This window comes from Periplaneta americana, chromosome 13 (genome assembly GCF_040183065.1).
Source record: "Periplaneta americana isolate PAMFEO1 chromosome 13, P.americana_PAMFEO1_priV1, whole genome shotgun sequence".
In the NCBI taxonomy this organism is placed as follows: domain Eukaryota; kingdom Metazoa; phylum Arthropoda; class Insecta; order Blattodea; family Blattidae; genus Periplaneta; species Periplaneta americana.
The window spans coordinates 59,024,280-59,051,513 of NC_091129.1; the positions used below are offsets into that span (position 1 = coordinate 59,024,280).

The window sequence follows — 27,234 nt, forward strand, 5'->3', positions numbered from 1 at the left end:
CCGAGGAGGTTAATCTAGAGAAAAGGGCAATTTATGAATCGACTATCCCATATTACAAAACATCATATAAACTCGTGGATATAGAAGTCATCGGATTAATGATGTGCGCTAGGGGGACCATAACAAAACAATTCGTCTCATTCTGTCATAAATTTGGACATTTCTATGATAGCTTTGAAGGGCCCTCTGTAGATTTTACGGTGACACTTGTACTTCAATTCAAATTACAGTTGAAATTTCTCATTCTGTTTTATTTTTTTATTTAACTGCAAATTTTCATTATTGTAAAACATTATCTACTGCAAATTTCAGTTTATTGTAAACAAATTTCTTGTAAGACATTTTTAATGTCGGACCTTAAATGTTACTGTTTAACATTCTTTGTCTTTGACAACCTCACCAAGTTGAGGAAGATTAGATTTTTTTTTTTTTAATATCAATATGCAGTTACATATTAAAAAAGCAGCTATTTCAAATATTTCATGTCAGTAGCCAGTTTTCCGAAATACTTACTTTAACATTGCACTGAATTAATTAATAGTGATACTGTATATTTCTAGATAAAACATTTACGAATCCACAGTAGTCAGTACTACAATCATCTAGGCAGAGGTATTCGAAAAAATTTGATTTCTGTTGTTCAATGAAATTTTAACCATGTTTCTATTGCATTGTATAGAGCTTGCCTTTTGTGATTTGTTACAATGAAACATAATTTTGATATATGACGTGAATTTGAGACCACTGCTAGAATGCATGATAGTTCTTTATTTGCTCTACAGTGTAGTTTTTCCTTCAGGGATGATGGTTCAAGTGAATACTTTGAATCAATCTTTGATATCTGTGAGAGTTACTTGAGGTAAGATGGGTCTAAAAGAGAATTTCTGGAGTGTGGCTATGTAGAATTCCTTTCTCACCAGTACAAAATACTCAACATTTGCTGAATTGTTATGGTAATTTGGAATTCATATTTAAAACTGTGGTATTTTCTTATATTTTGAATAGAACTGCTAGTTGTGATAGAATATCTATTACCTAGTCCACAGTTTAGTATATACAGTTGCGAAGCTCAATACTTACTAAATATGCAAATATAGACAGTTGAAATATGCATCCATAGATAGTTGCTAGCCACCAGGATCGCTACTATCGCTTCATCACAGACTCTTTCCCTAGCAGACTATAAAATGTATTGTACTTTAGATATTGTGTTCTTTTGAAAAATTAACACCTTCCTTCCACTATTGAAATACGAAATACATAAGATTTATATATTATTTTCATAAAGTATATATTATATTTTATAAACTCACCTTCCTAGATCTTTCAGAAGGATAACTCTGACTTCTTTTTCTTAGAATTTATAGTGCAACAAACGTCTCCTTGTCCCATATTATTACTCAAATTATTCTATTTTAGCCATTTACAGTTATTACAACCCATAACGAACATTTCACAGTTTACACAACTTTTCACAACAATGCGAAATACGGCACAGTCAATGCCTTTTCGATCTAGACCAGGCCGTAATATATGTTCGGGTTTTCTATTTCAGTGTATGGAGCTCAGTGAATTATTATATTATAACTTTATTGCGTATCATAGCTAAGTTTTATTTAGTGTAATGTGTCCATAAGTTCCGTTTACTTCTTGTTGCATAATAGCCTATGTTGCAGAAATAATTACAAAATTGTGTTATTTTAATGTGAAGAGAATTTTACATGTTAACATAATCTTTTCGCATCAACATTTTAAGTTTAGAATGGAAGCTATTTTGAGGTTTAATAAAAAGAATTTATATTGTGATATTAATATAGCACATCTACCTTCCTTCATAAAGACAGAAAATTTATCATACCACTCTTATGAAATTAGTGTACGTACGATTGTTACTTTGTCTCTTAGGTAGTAGATAAATACAGTAATTCAGTACTCAATTGTAGTATTAAAATACAGACAAATTGAATGTGCGGAGTATCATATACGACATTATGCTTAATTATAATGTATAATTGCGAATTTAGGAATATAAGATATGGTAAACATAACCTATAATATTTCCATATGAATGGCAGGGCATTCGAGACCACTAAAATTAGACAGAAAGGGGCAACTGGGACAGTAAACATAACCTATAATTTCAACATATCGTGCGGTGCAACTGAAAATTATTGAATCGTGCATAACTGAATGTACAATAATTTCGCAATATTTATTCGAAATAAAGGCAGGTAGGTCTATTACACATACGAACAACGTAATTTTCACACCAAAAAATAATATTACTCCTTAAGTCGCAAGAATTATGTCTGAAGTGTCTCCTAATCATTGTTTTAAATTTTATTAATGCAATTACACTACATTTTAGAGAAATATATGTTACTTTTTATGCATGCCAATTAATGTATACGGTTGAAACTCCGCCCTTCGTGATCGAGTTAAGCGAGTCACATGGTCTGCCTTACGGCCTGTATTAGATCACGATGACAGTGACACAGTCTGTTGTTCCTAATACACACAGCGCTCCAAGCGGCTAGCAACTATCGCGAGAAATGCAAAAAATCACCCCAAGCTTTGCGACTGTATATACTAGACTGTGACCTAGTCTTTTAGGTAAGAACATTATTCAAAAAGATTTTATTGAATATGAAAATATAATTGTTACTGGTATACTTTTAAATTCTTCAGTATATAGTATTAAAATTTATACATCTATTATATCTATAACGAACTTAAAATTCAAACATTTACTGTGTTAATGATCCTAATTAGATGAAGTACAGGCATCTGTTCTTAAGACTTAATGGATTCCTATAATATCAACATTCTGTTCAGAAATACTTTCTTTAAACTATATCTATTATTGAAATACAGCAGAAAAACACATTTTGAAGAGAAGCTTGTTTCTACCTTCATCAGTAGCTGTGGGAAAGGGAAAACAACCTCTCTCACATGTGGAAATCTTAAGAGTTTGTAAAGATAAAAGGAGGATTGTATGTGAGAGTTACTTAGATTGAAATAGGTGAATTATTAGCACTGAATTCATATTGGAGATAGATTGAATTATCAACAATATTTAAAAATGTTGTCTTTCAAAATTATTGTACTCGTACATCATTTTATATATATCTTTATGTTCAAAATAGAAGAGTATGATAATTTCAACAGGCATGATCTTATCTGCTTACTTGAAAAATCTGTTAATTCTATGTTACTTTTCGGTGTCATTTGTAAATTTTTACACTTCTCTATTTACTAATTTTGTAAAATGTAGTATTCAAACTAACATTTGTCAGTTTACTAAGTTGTGGCATTTGTTTCTCTTTCAAAAGATATGTCGAAGTGTTTTTGTGTCATATTATGAGACCTTCTCTTCTCTTTCAGTTACTATATTAATTACGTTGTGTGAAATTTTACAGATATTGTCATCCAATCTTCATAATGGCCTTTAATCATTTATATTTGAAATCTGTAAGCAGTGAAATGAAAACGATCATATTCCTCAAATGTTGAGTGTTGTACTTTAGTTCATCTGTAGTCTGCTTTTGTGTCTGACATTATGTTCTTTTTCATGCTTTATGTGTGAAATATTTATTTGTTGTTAGCTTTGCAAGCATTTATAATTGACACAAAGCTTTTAATTAATCACAGTACCTGTTGCTGTAATGGATAGTGGGAGATATCTTACAAATTTTAGGATGTAGGCTAAAAGTAGCAAATGTAACCAATTTTTAATCTGCAGTATATGGTGGTAATTCAAAGGAGCATTTTGAATGTAACTTAATACATAAGTGCATAATGGATGTTTATGCTGAAACGAGAGATTTCACTTTTTGCTGCTATTTCAGGACATATGAAAATCGTAAATAGTAATAGTGATAGTAATAATAATAATAATAATAATAATAATAATAATAATAATAATAATAATAAAAATAAAGATTGAACATTATTTATTCTTGCAATTCAACTTCATTTTCTCGTGATTTAAGAATATAACATATTGTATTTGTCTGCTCTCTCCTAATCGTAATCGCTAGAGAACATTTTTAAATTCAAGATTTAAGAAATGCTAAATGAAATTGTCACATAGATGACATGTATATGTACGTAATTGGAACATATACTAAATTAACAACACCTTTCAAGTACAGAGTAATTTAGAGTCCGTAAGAAAATTAGCAAACAATAACATAACAAGAGTAGAAACAGAAGGGAGCAGAAGCTGTAGTGTTACTAAAGATTGCCCCATAGTCACTTCGCGAGCCACAAATCTTATTTTAATTGATGGATATATTTATTTACAAGTATTATTTCGATAAAAATCATAAATTTCCTAATACAGTATTTTCACTGATGTAAATAAATATGACTGTGATTATAGTTCGAAAATAGAATACGAGTATGATGTAGGTGAGATGTAACAAGTGTAATACCTTAGATGGCACCTTACTTGAATCTCATGCATGAAATTTGAAAGCATATTTCTGTTGCTCGTAGTTCCTTCTTCATACATACTCGGAAACAAAATTTGGGCCACCTGAATTTTTCAAGTTCCAGTTATAACATACTGTGCATGCTCAGTAAGTATTCTGTTACTCAAGAGAAGTTTCCAGACAAACTAGTAAATTCTCAACATCCCTCCCAGATAGTTCTTTCTATATTTAAAGTGGGGACATGTCCAGTCATATGGTGACTAGTATTATTGGTTTATTGTCATCATAGTCTCAAGATATTATACAATCTACTCTATACTTCTCTGAAATTATGAACGATTTCAAACATTTTAAACTGTCGAGAACTAATGGAACAGGTATTTTAAATTTAACTTCGGTTTCCTTTTTGTTTTCTTGTTTTTCAAGTATTAGGTGCATTGACGTGTTCTAAAATCAGAGAAAGCTATCTCGCTATTAATTGTGACATCTCTGTTAGCACTAGGCCTGTGGATTATTTTGGCAGACAGTGTTTTTCCAATTTTAATATGTGCTCATACCATTTGATGTTTATAGTCACTTTATTCTGTTACATTAAAAATATTTAATTGTATTATCATTTATAGAAGTTTAACTTACTGATTAATTATATTGGAGAACTTATCTATTTGAAGTTGAAGCCACAACACAGGCGAATTCTTATAAAAAGATGACTAGCATTTGATCTTCGTGGGATTTGTGATAAAGGAAGTGGTTATAGGACAGTGTTCTTCGTAGAATTTGTTACTATTCAATCATTTGTATTTGATTATGACTACACTCTTCAACTTGTCGTTTTTGAATAACCATTTTAGTTTACAAGATTTAATAAATGTCCTGCTATTATAAAATTTGTTTTCATGATTTCAATACTAGTGTTTTGTGAGAAGCTAGATATTAAAATTGATTAAAACAGTATCTTCTCAAGAAAATAGTTCTTGGAATTTATTGGTATTTTATAATGTTCTTATTTTATAATTGCTATATTTAACTCGTACTGAACATTTCACAGAGTTTTATTTGCAAAAATTTTGTCTATGCATTAGAGTTCTGCGTATTGGTCATGGTGTAATCATCTGAAAAGAAGGCAACAGCTTGAGTTGCTACTAGAAATATGTGACGAAACTTAGTTCACAGATGTTGAAAATGTGTGAGTGCCGTGCTCTGCTACACAAAATTTGTAATGTTTCAACATATTTAATTTGCAATCTAGCCATCGCCATAGTCGGTCGACTGAGACGCTTGTCTGCCGATCTGGAGTTGTGCTCAGGCATGGGTTCGATTCCTGGGTGGGTTTTTTTCCGAGGTTTTCCCCAACTGTAAGGTAAATCTCAGCTAATCTGTGGCAAATTCTCTGCCTCATCTTGCCAAATACCATCACGCTAGGCTATCACCAATCTCATCAACATGAAATAACCTAGTAGTTGAGACAGTGTCGTTAAATAACCAACTAAAAAAATTTGTAATCTCCTGTTGCAAATTGTCTTTGAAATATTCTGACGCATGTGCATTATTTCTGTGCTTCTTATCTTTCAAATTTCTCCAGAAGTAAAAATCATAGAGATAAATATGGGAACCAAAGGAATATATATATAAACCATCATTATTCACTCTTTATTCAAACACATCACTTATTGCATTTATTAACTTCGAGCTTTTTCATATGGATGCAATTTTAAAAGAGGTTGGTTTTTCTTGGTTGTAGAGTTACCATAATTTAGTGCAGGTAGAAATGGACACTAACATAGACGAAAGTATATGGTGTTTACCATGTTTTTTCCGCAACGCTTTCGAAAGAATGCCACCCTTCTGCTGAATTAACATATGTAGCTCTGATCTTCTGGCAAATAACCATATCATGACAGATAAAAAAAAATCATTTAGCAGCAGACATTTAGAAATCAAGCTCTGGCACCTGTTTGTAACAAAATTGGATAAGAGAAAAAAAAACTTATGAATTATGTTAATAAAGCCAAAAAAAATATTTCACGTTTAATTATTTTCTATTATTTAGCGAGGATGGGGAAGAAGGAATAGAATGTCGTTCAGTAGGAAATTTATTTGTTAAAATTTCAGTAGCCATCAGATGAGTTTAAAAAGTTCATAATTAATTTACCTTCCATTACCACTGACAGAATTGTGATGTTTAACTTCGTATTTGTAGAAGCAAACGCAACAAGGAAACTCCTGCAGTGCAGATGGTGCAGTACACAGCTGTACACAGAGCTACAAACACCTTGAGGTCTCTGTCAAGCCAGAGACAGGTCTTGAACCCTCCATCAGACCAGTGTTCAACAACAGTGTCCCGTTCCCACACAGCTAGCCCTAACAGTTCCTTGCCCAGGACAAGTACTCCAAGGTAAGAAGGAACAATTCTGCATGGCAGTGACATTTCTCTTTCCACAAAGTTTGTATGTAATTATTTTTTATCTTGAAATGTATTTAGTTGTTTATGTCTTGCAGTGATTGTATTTTCTATCTTTTCTGTGGAACTAATGTTTGTTTTACATGATGAAAGAGACAGTAGGCTGAATGAGTTAAGACATGAAATTCAATACTTCAGAGGCACAATTCCATAACTGAAGCATATTCCTCTTTCCAGATTATCCATGGAATGCAATGCATACTATCGCCCTAATCCTCCACCCTACACTGGACCAACCCATAGGTAAGGAAATAAAAGTATGTATTACTAAAGCAAGACTTGAAGTTAGAATCATTGTTTGCAGTAGGATTTAGGCTGCATCTGACAGGATTATATTTGGTTATGATAACAGTAGCCCTCTTCAATTTAACGAATTTCTTCCAATACATTCTCTGTATATCGTATTTTAATATTTTGTATATTGCTACTTATCGTATTATGTTTATTATTTTGTATATGTGTAGAAAATCATATAGCTAATCTTATTGAATGCAATTTTATCATATTGTACGAATTACCTTGTACCTCAAGTTGATTTAAGGTGAAGTGGATGAGAAGGCCTGATGGCCTTAACTTCACTCTAGTAAATAATTCTAGTTCTAATTCTGTAAAATGTATTTATGTTCATAGCATTTTTTTCAAATGCTCATGACATTAAGAAACTAATTATAAACTCTTCTGATTATTATTTTAAAATAATATACTTCATTTTGAATTTTTGTGGCATAAACAGTGTCATATATATTTCGTTCTGAAAAGGAATTATAAAATGTTACATTTGTTTGAATCGAATTTCTGCACATTTAAGGGACAAAACTAAAATTCTTTCAATAATTTATTATCATATTACCCTGCTCCCGTAAATTGACTGAGCATATTGGAAATTAAATCAAAACAGTTTTTATCTCGAAAAGGAAGCCAAAACGAGCAAAATTGTATTAAACTTTTTTGTTGAAATATCTCAAAGAATAACCTCCTGAAATTAACGATATTACTTATGGTTCACCTTGTATATCTTAATACTGAGTGAGCGAGTTATCTATGAAATGTGAGTGTGATATGGAGTTTATGCTCCCATCCAGTTGTCCAGTTGGCAACAAGATGTGAGATATCTTAAACTCGCGGCACTAGAGTGACTGTGTCTAACAGAGTACAAAATGCAGAGAGTCCCAGTGAATGTTCCCGGTGTTTCTGTTGGCTGACCAATGACAGTCCTCCCTTGTTACTAAAGTTGTCCTGAGGTGCTTCTACGTCTATTAGTGAAGAAGGTTTTATACATTGAAAATGCCCTTTGCACCTCACATGATGTCACAGGTGCATGCGAAAAACACCACAACTTTTCTTCAGTGAATTCCTCTTCTGTTTTTTCATCATCACCAGACAGCGTTTTGCTAATTTGACAGATTGTTTTGTAACTAGTGCAATTTTAGCAATACTGCCAGTTTCTGAAAACAAAAATTTGAAATTTGATCTATCAGAGAAAGTGAATACTCCAAAGAATTACTTTATTTTGAGCCTCCAAATGTGTTATAATTTCAGCTAATTTAGAGAAGCGTTTATGAATATACTGGCTCTTTTTCTCGTTGCCATCTTCAGAAAAACATTCCTGAGCTATCACAATGCTAGCTGCAACTTCCACATTTAAGGAATCTAACACTGTTTCCACTCACTGAAATGTTCTGCATAGTATGACACAGCCTCTAACAACGATACCCCAATGAGTTAAAACTGGCTCAGGAGGTAAAGGCGAAGTTGCAAATAGTTCACGAAATTTTTTAACTCTCAAGTGGTGCCCTCACAAATACTTTCTTAACTTTGGAGACAAGTAAGTCCACGTCTTTATAATTGGCTGTAATAGTTTCAGCGACACGATGTAAATCGTTAGCAAGGCAATTAATTTGGGATAAATAATTTTTAATCCAGTTCCCACTTTAACTAGGTATATATGGAGCCGCTTTAACTATTTATATGGAGCAGCATCACTGAGAAATAATAATACACTGTTATACTGTACTCCGCTAACGAGTCATTGAAAAATTTTGCAACCATGCTATGGTTTACCCAGTCAAGTGCTTGAATATTTAAGAGGAATGATTTGCTTTCATTGCACCAACTACAGCTCTACATACACACTGCCTGCTGTGTCTGATGTCTCGTCTATTGAAATCCAGATATTTTTATGTTTCAATATATCCCATATATTACAAATTACATCCTGAAAATGCTGTGGTTCATAGTTTTTGCGTAATGTAGACTTGTCCAGGATCCTTTTGTTTGTGTATTTTTCTAAGTAACTCCGAAGCTGCACATTATTCAGTTTCCACAATGGAATGTTGGCTCTCACTAAAACTGAACATAAGTCTTTAGAAAAATCGTCTCTTGAACTTGATTGTTCACCTACTCTGCTTGTAATCAATTGTTGATTTAGAGTAGACTCCTTCTTAACCTTGTCCTTATGATGTGCTGTATTAATATGTTGCACAACTTCAAATTTTTTACTCGCAGAAACACTCTTTTCACATATCAGACAGAACAATATTTTACTGTCTTCACTAAAAATATTTTTTCCAAACTCGTTTACATATTTACATAACATAAGGCAGATTGTGATCCTTTTGTTGGCGGCATTCCTCAATTAAACCAATGTATCATTCAAATAAATAACTTCCTCAATTTTCATGTATCGACATGCAACTGAGCTGAGAGATTGAGATTCTCAGTGTGAAACTGATGGAAAACGGGGAAGCACTGAACCGCGTGATGACATGCCTAGTACTGATTGGATTTATTTTGACTTTATGACAGCTCATGGGGTTTCCCTAGTTTCATTCCGAATCTTAATTGGGCAATATTATTTCAGAAGACGCATGGGTAATCCCCTGTTATAGGTATTGCTACCATTCTAGAAGGATTAAAATATTTAATGAAAGCATAGATGTGAGTTGCTTACCTTATGCTTAAGTTATTGAGTTCGCTGGATGATGATGTTACCAGTAACATGTGCACATTGAAACAGTAACAGTACAGTCACTACTAAATGTAATTGATACTATTCTGATTCACAATTTTAATCACACACTGTAGACCTAACAGTATCATCTTCTGTTTCTTCCACATGACATGTCTCCTGTTGTGTCCCCCTCATGTTCTATATCTTCTTCACTGCTTTCCAGTTCATTGTCTTAAATTATGATTCTTTCAAGTCTTTCTTCCTCAATATTGTCTTTCTTATAATAATGCTGTTCATTTTTTTCAATGTGACTGCTACATCTTCTCATTCTTTCTGGCAGATTTGCTGAAATCTTTGCTGACATAGGTCTTCAACGTCTTTTATTTTAAATGTCACATTCCTATTACCAACCCACTGTTTGACTCTCCCAAAATTAGGCCTTATTCAATGGGATTCAAGTCTGGATGGTAAACTGGAAGTTTTAAAGTTCTATAATTATTTTCAGCTAATACTCAATCAAATATGTTTTTGTGCTGATTTGTTCATTTTAATTAAATCATATAATTTTGTTTTGGTGTTGTTTTCATCGACTGGGATGTGATGTCTTGTTAATTAGACTTTTCTTCATTTTTTAAGGAATTTGATGTTAGAGAATTTTTCTACTTAGGTGTTATGATATGATGCGTTGTCAATAACTAGGATGGCATTACGGGATAAATTATATATTAACATTGTATGGAGCCATTTAGTGTAATTTTCGGCATTTGTCTATGAAAATTTTCTGATTTCAGATGAGATCTGTACATAAGGAGAGCATTTCGTATGAAACCTTGCTTTCCACCTGCATGGACGATTATAAGACATTCTTCTTTCGCTATGGGATTGCATTAACTCAGACTATTTATATGCAGTGGAATTTAACTCCAAGAGCGATGTTTGTTTTCGTAGCATCATGTGGACATGAGCAAATATTTATTGCAACAAATGCGATAAGCTAAAGAATCTTGCTAGTTGGATAGTGAGTTAAAAGGTCATCCTTCAAGAACGGTGGTGATACCTATACACAGATGTAAATACAAACGCTACATTTTATATTTATTTAATTGCAGAGACTTTGTTAATTAAGTACTAGTAATTAGCTAAAGGGGAAGATTATAATTTAATATCACATCCACCAGTAAAAATATACATTTTTGCATTAAAAATTTAAAATATGCATTTTCCCCCAGAGTAAGCATTTATATGCAGTATCAAACACCGGTCAATTTGTCTGTGAAGGTGCGACATACAAAATATATCATTTCCACATACTTTTAAATGTATAAAAAAGAACATGCATTTTGCATACAAATCCGGGCTCTAGTAATAAGTTATAAATCTTTCAGCAAACTAGGAATTCATAGTGAAATAGAGCTTAACTTTGTGATTGGTCTAATGAGAGTTAACTTGAACTACTTCTATAAAATGTCTTTGATTGGTGATACATTAAGTTAATTGCAATGATTTATATTTCAAAATACAGCAGTAAGATTTGATTTGTTACCTTACCTGTTTCCTATATTTTTATTAAAAACAAAGCAGTGATGACTACAGGTTTAAATAGAATGTTTTGTTTGTTTTTAACTGTAGATTTCCTTTCACCATTTATTGTATACAATTAAGACACATTCTGTATATTTATCGTTTATTTTTTAATACACATCGTCAATAATGTGTAAGGTTTCTTTCATGTACAATGCTTTCTGTACTTCTTATTCTTTAATGATCTTGCCCAGTGCAAGATGATAATGTGCTTCTCTTTATACAGTAATACTGGGGTGGATTGTTCTTCTGCTGTAGGACAAGGCATTATTTTTACATGCTTACACTTGTGTTATATCTGTGATTAAATGAAATGAAAAATTTACATGTTATTAATTGACAGAGTCTGCTTTTGTCACAAACTAAGCAGTTCCTTTCAAAGATATGCCATTAACTCAAACTGGTCGAAATCTGTGGTCTTCAACTTGCTGCAGCCCTCTAAAGTTATTTTTGTGGTGATTAAATATGTAACATAATACGTATTACATTATCGTTTCTTAATGGTTGTACTGCCTTCTGATCAGGATAGCTGACAGATTTAATAAATAGAAAATGAATTCTCTAGTCATTTACAAGATTTAAAACAAAATTTATAGTAATATACCTTATGAATCTTCAAGATATTTTGCAAAACAGTTGCACAATGTGCTTGCATCGTGTTGATTTTTATCATGGCCCTTTGTCTATAAAAGGATGAAGGAGGAAATTAAAATTAATGTATGTTCTTTCTTTCTACAGTCGAGCAGATTTCTGACTACTGGAGGAGCCCAAAACTTGGTACTGCTGAAGTGGAGTTAACAGTTCCAAGAAGGGCCAGCAGGAGAACAGTTTGCCAATGTGTTTTAAGATTTCTTTTATTTCATATTTGTATAAAAATAATATTCATTACTTAATTACAATATTAGAAATATTGGAATTACCTATTTTATAAAATCATGTAGGTCTCGGAAGTTTCCATTTATTTTAATATTCATTTTTATTTATTTGTTTATTTATTTATTTAATTATTTATTTACTACTTATCTATTTATTTCGACCTGCGTTTTGATTCTTTCAAGAGCAGTGTCTTACGTTATATTGTAATCATTGAATTGCAGGGTCGTAACCTCCCCACTGCAGCACAAATTGAATAAGATTGGAGATCAATCACGTGTTTGGAGGTTCAATTTTCTTTATTTTTTGTTAGACATTTACATAGAGTTCTTAATTTATGAATATTTACAATTAGTAAAACAGTTATGAAATAATTCGAGCAGTTCTGATATATTACTTCATAAGTAATACTTGTTACATTCGTAAAAATGTAATATTAAAAGACTGTCAGTGGAAATTGATTTTTTAAATTACTTAAGGAATGAGATCTGAGAATCAATCATATAAATATTATTGCTTTGAATTTTTTATATTGAATGAATTAAATTTCATTCATTCATAGTGTTTTGACCAAGGGCAGGTCTTTCACTGCAAACCCAGCATTCTCCAGTCTTTCCTATTTTCTGCCTTCCTCTTTGTCTCCGCATATGATCCATATATCTTAATGTCGTGTATCATCTGATATCTTCTCCTGCCACGAACTCTTTTCGTGTTCACCATTCCTTCCATTGCATCCTTCAGTAGACAGTTTCTTCTCAACCAGTGACCCAGCCAATTCCTTTTCCTCTTTCTGATCAGTTTCAGCATCATTCTTTCTTCATCCACTCTTTCCAACACAGCTTCGTTTCTAACTCTCTCTGTCCATTTCACAAGCTCCATCCTTCTCCATATCCACATTTCAATTGCTTTTATTCACTTCGTCGAAATGTCCATGTTTCTGCCCCATACAATGCTAGACTCCACACAAAGCACTTCATTAGTCTCTTCCTTAGTTCTTTCTCCAAAGGTCCGCAGAAGATGCTCATTTTACTATTAAAAACTTCCTTTGTCATTGCTATTCTCCTTTTGATTTCTTGGCAGCAGCTCATGTTACTGCTTATAGTACACCCCACGTATTTGAAGCTGTGTCCACTTGTTCTACTGCCTCATTTAGAATTCGCAAATTTACCTTTTTTTACTTTTCTTCCTATGACCATGGTCTTCGTCTTGTTGGCATTTATCTTCATTCCATACTGCTCACAGCTGTCATTTAGCTCCATTAGGATATCCCTTAGTATCATCACCTCTTCTGCTAACACCACAGTATCATCAGCAAATCTTACAAACTTTATTTTTCTTCCTCCTATTATCACTCCTCCCATGTTCTGAAAACAGTTCTTCACTAAATCCTCCAAGTAGATGTTGAACAGGGTAGGTGATAAAGGGCATCCTTGTCGTACTCCTCTCCCTATTTCACTTCCTTCTGACATTTCTTCTCCTGATTTTGACTCGTTTCATATAAAGATTACTGAACAGCCTCCTCTCTTTACAATCCACGCCAATTTTCTTTAGGATCCTCATCAGATTATTCCAATCCACTCTGTCAAACGCCCTTTTCTAGGTTCACAAAATACTATAGACACTTCTTTATTCTTCTCTAGGTATCTTTTGCTGATTGTCATAGCAGTCCAATTGCATCTCGTACCTTTTTCCTTCCTGAAGTCAAATTGCTCTTCTTCCGACTGTTCTTCCATTTTAGAATATAAACATCGATTCAGTATTCGCAGAAGAATCTTTGCTGAGTGCGATATCAGACTGATAGTCTTGAACTCGTTACATTTCTTTGGTATTGGAAGCAACACTGTCTCTGTGAAATCTTCAAGCCAGTCGTCTTGCTTATATATTTCGTTGCATAATGATAGAATTTCCTTCGTATCTTCATCCAAGCATTTCACTAACTCAGTGGGGATTCTATCAACTCCAGTTGCTTTCTCATTCTTCGTTTCCTTAAGCGCTAGTTCAACTTCTTCCCTTAAAATAGAAAATCCTTTTTTGTCTTCTGATATGGCTGCTTTGTCTTCTATAGTCAGGTCCTCTGGACGATTTCCTGTCTCATATAAATCTTGTACATATTTCGTCCATCTGTTCCGTATTCCTGGTCTGTCTATTATTTCATTTCCGATTTCGTCCCCTATCAGCCATATGGATTTGCTTTTCTTATTTGTGAAGTCCAAACATTTTACTTTGCAGTACATTAAATCATATCCTCCTTTTCTCTTTAGATCTTCTCTTTCATCCAGTCTTACTTCGCCTTATCAGTTTTTCTTCTTAGTTCGTTGCAGGGATGGCTGGTCCTTAGAGGCCACCGAAGCCGTGCCCCACCAATATTTCGTCCCCCATAATTTTTTTTTTTTCGCATTTAAAATACGTAAATTTTGTTCAGGACAGTATACTGCATTCATAATTATTTCAGTAAATTTCATCACATTACGTAATGTGTGTCACTAGAATGTCAAAGATTGTATGACACTAAATATTATGAGCTTGGGCCCGCGTCAAAGGGCCCCACAATTTGAATCACTTTAGCGCTCAACTGCCATGGTGCGCAGTGTGCAATGTCGCGTTCACTACCGACGGAAATTCACAAAGTGACCGTTACAAGTATATGCTTCGTTGGGGCCTGTCCAAGCTGGCCCGTCTGACGGATGGAAGCAACTGTCACAGATATTTGTTCTGTGAACAATACATGACTAACGGTCTGAGTGAGGTTCTAAAACAAAGTCTACAACCTTCCAATTTAGAAAATAAACTCATAGCTCAAGCATATGATGGTGCTGCAGTAATGAGTGGAAACCAGGGTGGGGTCCAGACTTTGATGCAGAAAACATTTACTTACGCGAAATTTGTTCACTGCTATGCCCACCAACTTAATTTCGTTATAAAAAAAATACATGTTCAAAACGCATTAAATCAGTGAAGTTGTTTTTTGCAAATATTACTGGATTCATAGCATTCTTTTCCACTTCACATAACGCAATCTGTATGCAGTAAGTGCATACCAACCATTTAAGCAATACAATGGAACTTTCAGTCCCAAGTTCTATCCTCCATTAAGGGAAATAAAGCGGAGCTATTGAAATGTTTCGAAGGATTGAAGAGGGAGATGACTCGAATGGAATGATATAACAGTGAGAGAAGATTTTGGCCTAAAAAACTTGTTAAATAATAATGAATATTTGTTTTTCTAAATTTCTTTTATGACTTAATGAAACATGTTGATATATTATACAATATAATACAGATGCAAACTGCAAATAGGTTGAGAATATGTGATGCATTAAAACATTTTGAGTCAGCTGTAATGGAAATAAGAGAGAACACTAACAGATATGAAATAAATGTCAATGATGAAGAAGAATGTTCGTTTCCTCCAAGAAAAAGGCTGAAACTCAGTAGGCAAGTAAAGTAAACCTGTCGGCAGATGCCAAAGAAATATGCGATATCATTATTAACCAATTGAATTATGTTTCCTGCAAACACATATATTTGGCAGCTTTAATATGCTTGATCCAAAGAAATTTGCTTCATATAGAGATAAGTTCCTCACCGACCTGGCTAATATTTTCGTAAAAAATTACTGTCCTTTAATTTCGAAAGAAAAATTTATTAATGAACTATCAGTGATCTATCGAAATGATACATTTAATGACATTTCCTCTGTGTGTGATTCATTCAGTTTTTTTTATGGATTACTCCTTTGAAGATTCGTTCTCTGAAGTGGGTAAAATCCTTCGAATCGCACTAACAACACCTGTTTCAACAGTTGTGTCAGAACGGAGTTTCAGCACATTAAACAAGATAAAAACATTTCTCAGAAACACCATGGGTCAAAATAGGCTGAATTCGTTGGCTTTCTGTTCTATTCTTAAGGAGCATCTCCATCAAATTCCGAAGTTAAGAACAGGGTCATTGAAAAGTTTGCCAGGAAGAAGAACAGACGAGCACATCTTCTTTTTAAATAATTCTGCAAATTGGTGAGTTTAATTTTGAATTTACGTTATTATGTAGATGGTAGTTTTAGTTATATTATTTTAAGTAGAAACAATTAACTAAAGTGAAATAAAAAATCTTGGTGCATTATTTAACGCATATCGCAAAATTTGTGAAATATCTGGCCCTACCAACAAAAATGATCACGAGCTGTCACTGGTTCATTGTTAAGTTTGTTGTAGTTTTTTCTACCTTCTTCTTTGTTGATGTTTTTCCATTTTCTCCTTTCCTTCATCTTCTTCAACAATTTCTTCATCACTTGTCTTCCTCTTATCTTCTTCAGACGAATATCTATTTCGCTTATCAGGAGGACATGATCTGAGTTAATATCTGCTCCTGGTAAAGTCTTCGCAATTTTAAGCAATTTCGGAATCTTTCCTGTACCAGTATGTAATCTATTTGGGCATGTCCATGTGTATCTTCTTCGTTTATGTTGTTGGAATAATGTATTTCGAACAATCATTGCATTTCTTTTACAGAAATTTACCAAAGATTCTCCTCTGTCATTTCTTCTTCCCAATCCATATTTTCCAACTGTTCTTCCCTTTTGATCTTCTCCTACAACTGCGTTCCAGTCACCCATTAGGATTACACATGCTCCTTTCTTCACCTTTTCAACTATCTCTTCTATCTTGTCATAGCTTTCTTCCACTTCCTCATCTGATAATCCACTATGAGGCATATAAACTTGCACTAGCACTAAGTTCATTTTCTTCCCTTGTAGCCTCACCATTATCACCTGGTCATCTACATAACACACTGATATCACTTTATCTTTCACACGAGGTCCTAATAATACACCAACACCATGACTTCTTTTGGACTCACCATTTGAATAAAACAACCTAAATTCATCACTCACCAACTCACTATTATTTTCCCACCTCACTTCTGATATTCCCATCACATCCACTCCGTTTCTTCTCATTTCTTCATTCAAGATTTCCAACTGACCTGCTTACAGAAGAGTCCTTACATTCCACGTTCCAATCCTCAATTTTCTTCTCTCTGTTGGGTTGCTTCATAATGTATCCTTCCCCAGCATCCTCCTCTCGGACATCCAAATGGAAGGATAGTAAGAAAATTAAGAATACACTCATTTTCCCCTTTTATTTTATTTATTTACTTAGATATAGAAATTAAATGAAAATATTCTACAGTATTTACTTGAGTTCGCATATCTCAATCTTAAATCAAAGAATTAATTATATAAATCATAAACTGTATATATGCAATTAAGAAAAGATATAACACGAAGTAATTGTATGTAATACTGACCCATTTTGAATATGAGCGATAGTTTTACAAGCGAATAAAGATTAATTTATGTACCCAATATGCATTTAAATATGCTTAAACAGACCCAGGCATTAATAATTTGCGACAGTGAGAAAAAATATAAACCTTATTTTTAAATTTAAAATCCTTTCTTTCAAATAGGATTTATTCAGTAGTTTAGAAAATATAGTACTTATTATAATATATAATCTCGTGTTTAATGTAAGATAAATGTAACCTATATACAGGGTAGTTTCCATGATTCACATAGAGATACATTTTAGTCATAAACATTTTCAATGTGCAGGTTCAGCAGCATGAATAATACTAATTATAATATGTATAACTATTAAAATAGATATGATCAGAGGTTGTACGTAAACATTAATATAGTTCACCTGTTGTTCATAGTATAATCAGTTTCATTAATTACCTCGTATATTAACATACTTGCATAAGAGCAATGAACAGAATTTATTCTGTTTCAGTACAAAGGGAACATCTAGTCATTTTTATTCATATCATCATGATATTCTGAGAAACAGATACCGAAGTGTTCCTTCATTTTAATGTAACAATGTCAACATGTCAGTTGACATTAATTTTTGTTATATTCAAAACTTATAGGTTTGTAATAGTATCTGTGTGGTGAACGGTTATCTTCTCTCTACTGTTCCATTATTTTTAACATAAAAGATGTTGTATAAATACATAATGTATTAAGAAGATTAAATAACTATTTCATTTCAGTTTTGTGAAGATAAATTATTACCAGTACCAGTATTCATTTCAACAGTGTGTCATTATTACAAGAAATTGTAAATATCTTGCTACTACTTTCAGTTGTGTAATTTACATTATAACGTACCATACATATGTTTGCGCTACCACTACATACATTTTTTTTTCTTTGGCTGAGAAAATTCGAACTCATTCAAAAAGTAAGAAATTATATACAAATTTATCGGATCAGCTTACTTAATATCGCAAGGGTGTAACCTAACCATTTCTTCTCCAGTACTACATAATGCTATTAGATTATGGTGATTTCCTAGTTTAAAGGTTGAATTTTCTTTTGCCAACTTCGTTTCGAATTTCGATACTGAGAAATACTACAGCTGGTAGTGATTTTCTAACTGTTATGTTGGCAGCAGGAACAGCTGTTGTCGGTAGTACAAATTCTGAAATTCAAATTGTTCTAGATTTCTGAGAACCAATTATTGGAAGCTCGTGAAATTCGAACATACTAATAATTAATTAATACCAGTATTATATTAATACATAATAGTTATTTTATGTTTTGCATTGCGTTGTGATTACAATTCAAGATTGTAGTCAGATAAGTGTAAATAAATAACATATGGTGTGATACATGCACTTGGGTGATCAATAGAAAATGCACAGAGAGACAGTAATTATAACTAGAATAACAAAATTATTAAGAGTAAGTATTCTTAAGCATACATTTCAAAGTGGCATTAGGTGTTCGGAGTTTGTACCAATCATTTCATGTGATCAAACAAAATACATTTTTAGGTTAGGTCTCGTGAATCGTAAACTGTTCAGTCAAAGCAATGAATTTCATGTTGTCAGACAAAGTACATTTTAATATTAGATCATATGAATCTACTAATTTACAACATAATGTGCGAGAGGTCCAGGAGGAAAATATAGGCCTACTCTTTCACAAATTATTGAACCATTCAGAAAACGCCTCGCAACATAAAGATGAGATGTAGTAAATAAGCAAGTTATTGTTAATGTAATATTATTGTACATGGCATTGTGATTTTACCCTCTTTGGTGATATTTGGTATTGGTTGGCAACACTGAAGAGATGGCCAAATTAGCCTTTTAGAAACTGCTCTTACGTGATTCTCACTATAGCTATATTACTAAGCCTTGTTATTCATAGCAGATTGCATCAACGACCAGGTGAGGTTTACTTTTGAACAAGAGTGGCTGTATTGACACATAACTGTTCCTTACACATCAAATCATCTTGTTTGGCTTATTTAAAACAACTTAAGTCAAAAGTATACACTACCAGTACTTTTATCTTATTGTTCTGCAGAAGTTACACTATGTATATGTACGTGGTATTGATAGTATTGCAAAGAAATTATTGTATACTAGAGTATGTTGTATTTATTTAATGTGACATGTTTCTGCATTTGTATTGTGTTATGAGATGTATTAATAAATAGTAAAATCGACAGTCAGTTTTTCTTGCCACCAAACATTATAGACTGTTTGACAGTGTAATGTTGGCTTGGTATTCTGAAAATATGGTATACTTTCATAACTTTGCGTTTTTCCAGCTTTCTTTAGTCTCTCCCATAACATTCCGAAACAATAACTGTGAAGTACACATACCAAGGTTTACATAGGTCATCTCATAAAATAAAACACTATTTTATTCAATTTAACTTCTTACATGCAGAGTATTTAATCTTTACAATTCATGATAGTGAACACATCCTTCAGCCAGTGCCTTGATATAATCTTGATACCAGTCTATGTTTGTTAATGTGAAGAGCTCACAGATTCCCATTTCACAATATTCGTGATAATTATTTTGCCCATGAAAAATGTGGGCCGTTGAAACATGATAGTTAATATGAAGGCATAAGAGCAGGGCAGTACACAATGTTGCAGTACTCCTAATTTCATCTAGTTCTTGGATGTGTCCAATATCTTGCAGTATCTTTTGAAAGGCCATGTTCACCTGATAACTTACAAACACTTTTTGGAATTTACTCTAAAATTCTGCATGTATTTTCTCATTGTCTAACACATAAGACCACCCAGAACATGATAGATCTTCAACATTCTTCATCGTTGGTTTTGGCAAATGCTCCAGGCATTACTAATTTTAGAATATTTATATGACCTTAATTTTTAGATACTTAAGTTCATATACATTTTCTTTGCATTTGTGAGGGAGTGTGATGAAATGAACTGTAGTATAAACTTTGTGAATTTGGTGTGGAAAGTAGTGACGTATCATTGTATTTGTTATCCTGTTCTTTAACTGAATTAAACTGGGTCCAGCAAAGTTCTGAACATTGAGCTAGCTTCAGTCTGCTGATTAAGTGTATTTGATTTTGCTCAAGGCTTTTAAGTATTATATTAGGATGGTTGTAGTTGTTCCAGCTAAATTTTTTCATAGTGTTGATTTTCTGTTTCAAACAAAAACAGTCAATAAAATTAGAATATTCGTAATGCCAAGCTTTGAAGTTAAAACTTTCATCAAAATGAATATAATTTAACTAATCACAAGATAGAAGTGACAGTCATGAAAGATTGGCATTCCAAGCACAAAATAAACCTACTATCGCACTTTTGGTGCAGGCTGTGTATGGCTTTTTGAGGGCTGGACTCAAAATTGATTCATGTACTTGGGTTTATAGTGGCCCATTGTGGGCTATATATGTGACATTTGTTCCAGTTTGACAAGTGACGTTCATGAATCCAATGGTGAAAGGTGGCCCATCCTGCCTCAGCCCTGATAGAGCCAGATCCCATTCCTAGATGAGTACCAGAGCCTCAACTTCTTCCTACATGAACATCAGAAATCTGTACTACCTACAAGACTTCGCCCCAGCCTATAAGTCATGTCAAGGATACATGAAATGAGTGGGAAGGAATGAAATAGGAAAATGAGAGTATCCCGAGAAAATTCTCTGCAACATCTTTGTCTACCACAAATCCAACAGGCCACTGGCGTGGCTCAGTCGGTTAAGGCACTTGCCTGGCAGTCTGAAGTTGCGCTTGGGCATGGGTTCGATCCCCGCTTGGGCTGATTACCTGGTTGGGTTTTTCCAAGGTTTTTCTCAACCGTAAAGTGAATGCCAGGTAATCTATGGCGAATCCTCGGCTTCACCTTGCTATCACCAATCTCATCGACGCTAAATAACCTCGTAGTTGATAAAGCGTCGTTAAACAACTTAAAAAAAAAAACAAATCCAACATGCCCTGGCCATGGATTGAAGCCTGGATGGAAGACTAGCTTGCTAGCACCAAGCCACAGACATGGCATTTTCTGGTGCATTCTTTGCCCTTAAAGATACAGGAAACCAAACAGTACAGTACTGTAAAACTCGTTTGCAATATCATAATAGGAAGCAAATTCTGTAACATAAAATGTAAAGTATTAATTTGGCAACAACAGTCAACTGACTCCTCTCCAATAGTGATTGTATTAACAGTAACATGGGAACCAATAGAAATATGTTTCTTATTCTGATACCATGAGTTCTACTTTCAGCTCTGTATTGATGCAGCACTGTCCTCTGTGCCTCAGTAGCAAACACCACACACAAAAAAAATTGGCATAGTACTTAGATTTCATTGTTTTGGCTATTTATATACTCTCTCAATCATGCCTTCCTGGCCATGGTGTAGGCTGGCTTGTAGACAAGCACGTGAAGGTCATAGTCATTGATTCGAATTCTGCCTAGTTAGTGATGCTCTATGTTGTCTTAGATAAACATCTGACCCCATCTCATGAGAGTTTCGTTTTGTCCCCTCTAGTCAAGAAAAGTGGAAATTTGGGCATGAGAAATAAAAATCCCCAAAAGACTTACTAGACTTTTACGTCTATTTCACAATTTTTTCGAGTTTTAGCTCTAAATCCTGATTCAGGAGTGCTAGAGCACGTATATTTCAATGTGTTATGATCATTTCTTGCTTGTTTAATAAAAATATTGTCATAATAACCATCAACTTTACATTAGACGAGATAATTATCTCTTTCTTAACTCTTTAATTAATCTTAATATCTGAACGAATCTAATAGAACAAATAATGACATTACTTACGGGACAACCCCAGTGGCGGCTCGTGGGTATTGAATTCAGGGGGACTACATACAAAAATAAACCATGCAACTTACCTTATTTAAAGATTAGTTCCATGCACCTTGTCTTGTAGGTTGCAAATTTTTTAATCATCTTCTTATTAAAATCTGATATGTCGTTTAACATAATCTTTACAATGGAAAACATAGCTAATGCGGTCAGCCTCTCTTCTCTCATTGTATTTCTAAGATAGGATTTTATTCTCTTCAAACACGAAAAGCAACGTTCTGGTTCGGAAGTTGTCATTGGTATGGTGATAGCTATGACATCGCCGGCTGCTATATACTCCACCTTCCCATTTAGCAAGCAGCCTGTGTTAAATAACGAACCTAGCGTAGTGCATGATTTTGCCACTACAGCGCTGAGAGAGTGATACTGTGGACCAGGGGGTAAAGTTAAGTAATTTCAGCGAGCTACTTTATTGGAATGTGCAAATTATCGAATGCGTGAAATTAACACATTGTTAAACTCTGAAAAGAAGTTACATCCTATAATAATATTATCTATCAGTGAAAGTAGCAATCGGTGATGCCACATACCGTAAGTTAACTGTTCTTTTCCCGCTCTTATATTCTCCTAACACATAACAATATACTTTCGAATTGAACATATCTAATAACGTCATTATATTTTAAGGGAATTGCATATAGCTTATTTTATTGTAAAAATACCTGAATATTTCCTCTCATTATAGGGTTTATGAAAATTCTACAATTGTTTATTATTGCGTCCCTTTCTGTAAAAGTGACAGTAGGAAAGTTAGTTAGAGAGGTCTCATTCCACGAGTTCCCTAGCCAAGATGAACTTAAAGAAAAATGGCTTAAAGCAGTATCGAGCAGATTTTACTCTCAATTTTAATTCACGTTCATCAGTAGTATGTAGTATGTGATCTTCATTTCCGTGAGACAGATTATCATCCTGGATTAAAAAGGAAACAGTTGCTAAAGAACGTGATTCCTTCAGTTTTTGCGTCTTATCCATCTTACAAAATTTCACAAAACAAACAAGAGAGAAGGCAGATAACAAAACACCCCATCTTCCCCCCTAACAATAAAAGTAAACGTAGTTCAGGCACTTCGGATGACCCTGAAGTTTTTAGAAATAATGCAGACACCGATTCTCATAAAAATCTTTGTTGTATCGGTATTCAGACGTAAAGTCGTATGGATGACAAATTCCTCCAAGCACAGAAAGAGAAAAATAAATTAAAACTTAAATTGTGGTGCGCGAATAATAAGATTCGTCAGTTAGAAAGGCAATTGCAACAAACACAAGATAAATTAAAAATTTCGATAACTACTATTACTATTCGCCTTCGCAAATAATTACAAGTAATGAAAATAACCATTCCGATGCGAGATATAGTTTCCTTTTGGAACAAATGCTTGAATTTGAGAAAACGTCACCCAGCTGAAGAGAATACACCATCGAAGAATGCACAATGTGGGAATTTATATCTCCCAAAGGATATCGGCATGTTAGGGACAATATTTTGAAATTGCCGTCTATCCCGATATTTAGGCAACACGTGTTGTGAAACTGGAGTTACAGATCTCGTGAAAGAAAGGTTAATCACTGAATGTCATCAACTGAATCAAGCTGAGCGAGTTTGTTCATTAATAGTCGACGAGATGGCAATAGAACAGCAACTACGGTATGACAAAGATTTGGACACATTTTTCGGGCAAAAGAACAGTTTTACTCCAGAATCAAGCAATGTAGAAAGATATGCCATGATACCCATGGAAGAAAAAGTAAATTATGATATTTTAGCTAATAATTTTCTTTGTTTTTTTTATTTGTGGCCTTTCTTCAAAATTGAAAATACCAGCTGCCTACTTTTTTTACAAAGAGGACTTGCATAAACTTACTCTTTCTGTTATAAAGGAAGTGGAAGTCTGTAGAATTGACATATTACATTTGGTTTCAGACAATCACAAAACCAATGTAAATATGATGAAACGACTTTGTAATGGCAAGTCTCTAATATCAGAAGTCGTTCATCCTAACGATCAAAACAGATCCCTGTTTGTTGCTTTTGATCAATACCACATTTTAAAAAGTGTGAGGAATACCTTCCTAGAAAAAACAATGCATGATGGTGATAAAGAAATAAGTGGACAGCATGTAAAAGATCTGTATGAATTGCAGTCAACTCAGGTAATTAAACATGTTCCATTCCTCACTCGTAAGCATGTATGCCCTAACAACCTGGAGAAAATGAATGTAAAACGTGCAAAAAATATATTTTCTTCATCTGTAATTACAGCCCTTTAATATCTTAAAGAAAACTGTGGACTAGAAAAGGCATATACTTTTAAAGAGTGCAGAGGACCAATTCACTTTATGAAAAGCATTCAGGAGTGGTTTAATATCCATGATATATGTAGCTTTAACAATTAGCTCGATAAGGACAAAGTTCATTTTTTATGTCACTGATGAAAGATTAATCTGGCTAAAAATGATTTTCCAGCCTATCTTAGGAAAATGAACGCGGCTCAGGCTTCTTAAACAATGAGACATACGAAAAAAATACTCTATTAACTACGGCATCGACTGCGAAATGCATCAAATATCTGTTGTCAGCAGGGTTTGACTTTGTATTAACAAGATGCTTCAACAGTGATTCAATTGAAATGTTTTTTTCAGTAAGCTAAGAAGAACTTCCGGTAATAATGATATATTGGATTCAAGGGCTGTAATATTCGCCTTGAATAGGATACTCAAGATTACATCCCTCTCTTGTAAAAGAATTATAGCTCAACATAGCGTTATAATAGCTACAAGCGCAACCTCAACCCAAGCTCTTGTAAGTTTCCAGACGCTAGCGCTGTAAGAAATATAGGACTACTGGAAAAATTGAACAATGCGCCATGTAAGAACGAATACATAATATATATTGTAAAAATGCCATACTATTATAAATGCACGCTTAAATTTGTTCTTTAAATTATTGGTTACCATACCTATATTATTATTATTTGTAGTGGTTAGCTTGTCTGAGAGCTAATCCAGTGGGCCCGGCTACGGATTTAATTTTTCAAGCTAGCTATTGCTATTTTATTGATATTAATAAAACTTTTTATTGTTACTAGTATTATCGTAGATAATTAAATTTTAGTCTGAATTATTTACTTTCTTCGTTTTCAGCATCAATAAAACTTGCTTCATTGGCTTATATTGGTGGATTCATAGTGAAACGTGTTGTGAAGGAAGTAGTTTGTCCTGATCTGTTGCAACACACTATATTCAGTTCTGCTCTGCTGGACATAATTTTCAAGCAAGATGATTTTGACACATTATATTATTCGTCTGAGTTGTTAGTATAGTGATTAATATTATTGAGCAGTTTGTTTTCGAAGCCGTAAAATTTGTAAACAGTAAAGTGTGTGAAACATTAATATAGACAATACTTCCTGTTATGAAGAAATCAGTTGTACTAAAATCCCACCAATCTAACGATTCAATTCATATTGAAAATTTGGGACACATTATCTTGAAAACTGCAATTTCAATATTCCTGAAGAATGTTGGTATTGAAAGAACGGAACGTTTTGAGAGGTGAAATACCTTAATTCAAAACCAATAAGCAGGAAAATCTTGCGTATCTTCTGGCAGATTTGTGTTCCCGCGGCAACAGTGTATCACTCTGTCAGCGCCTCCGTGGAGAAGGTGAGTACTAACAGCAGTTCGCATGTTTCCTTCAATTGGGAGGGCGGAGTATATAGCAGCTGGCGATGGCTATGAGTAGTAGTTCTACAACTTCTGAAAATGAGGCCTGCAAGTTCTCAGATAGGAGAAACTGCAAGAGCTTGACTGTGTCACTGATATTTCTGAATTCTTGTCTCTGATACAACACAGTGAGTTCCGCTTTTAGTTTGTCTTTATCAAACATTGGAAAAAGCTTCACACATACATTTAGATCATTTTCAGGAAATGCTACTGAAGCTTTTGTAGCATTCAAATTTTTGTTGACACAGAAGAGAAGATAATACCAGATCTATGAACTGGAATCGGGTGTTAGCTTGTGTGATAATGAGGTCACATACTTCCTTGGCTGCCACAACCTTATCTGAATGCCTTCGATCTTACGAAGCTTTTTAGGGTTTTCATTTTCACAGATCTCACTGCTCAACTGTGCACTGTTCCGTATTGTCTGTATGGCATTAACAAAGCTTGATATGCAAAGTCGGCCTCGGTAGCATAGTCGATTGTGGGTTCGATCCCGGCCCAGGTCGGTGGCATTTAAGTGTGTTTAAATGAGACAGGCTCATGTTGGTAGATTTACTGGCATTTAAAAGAATCCTGCAGGACAAAATTCCGGGATACCGGCGATGCTAATATAACTCCTGCAGTTGCGAGTGTCATTAAATAAATCATAATTTAATTTTTTATATGCAGATTTGAAACTTAGAAATATCTATCTGGCGATGTTGTAGTTGGTTTTATAATGTATCTACATGATACATCAATAAATGAAAAAAACTGAGCCAGAAATTGAATTCAGGACCTTCAAGAGTACGCACTAGGGCGCTTGCCTCATTTATTGTGCTGTTGTTAGATGTTTCAGATTCCATGATGGTTTGAAAACATTCTAGCAATGGCTCCTTCTTCTCATGAACAACATTTACTGTTCTTATTTTAAAACTCCATCTTGTTGCCCCAGCTGATGGAATTATCTTTGAAACACATTAATCTAATACAGACTGTGTGGAGATCGAGAGAAGAAAGCAGGGATACTGGATAAATTAGCAAAAAAATATG

General features: G+C 33.7%; 1 protein-coding gene across 8 annotated transcripts in view; it reads left to right on the forward strand.

Annotated features, from left to right (window-relative positions):
• Scgalpha (sarcoglycan alpha) overlaps positions 1 to 19,824 on the forward strand; it is a 65,704-nt gene extending 45,880 nt beyond the window's left edge. For 5 of the 8 annotated variants that reach the window (XM_069843310.1, XM_069843317.1, XM_069843315.1 and 2 more), the window contains 4 exons: positions 800 to 859; positions 6,637 to 6,831; positions 7,075 to 7,140; positions 12,167 to 19,824. In XM_069843310.1, the coding sequence (XP_069699411.1) occupies positions 800 to 859; positions 6,637 to 6,831; positions 7,075 to 7,140; positions 12,167 to 12,182 (337 nt within the window). In that variant the 3' untranslated portion in view covers positions 12,183 to 19,824. Of the gene's footprint in view, positions 1 to 799; positions 860 to 6,636; positions 6,832 to 7,074; positions 7,155 to 10,638; positions 12,138 to 12,166 lie in introns of those variants that run through there. The other 3 variants (XM_069843311.1, XM_069843312.1, XM_069843316.1) reach the window with 3 other exon arrangements.
• Positions 19,825 to 27,234: the final 7,410 nt, after the last annotated feature.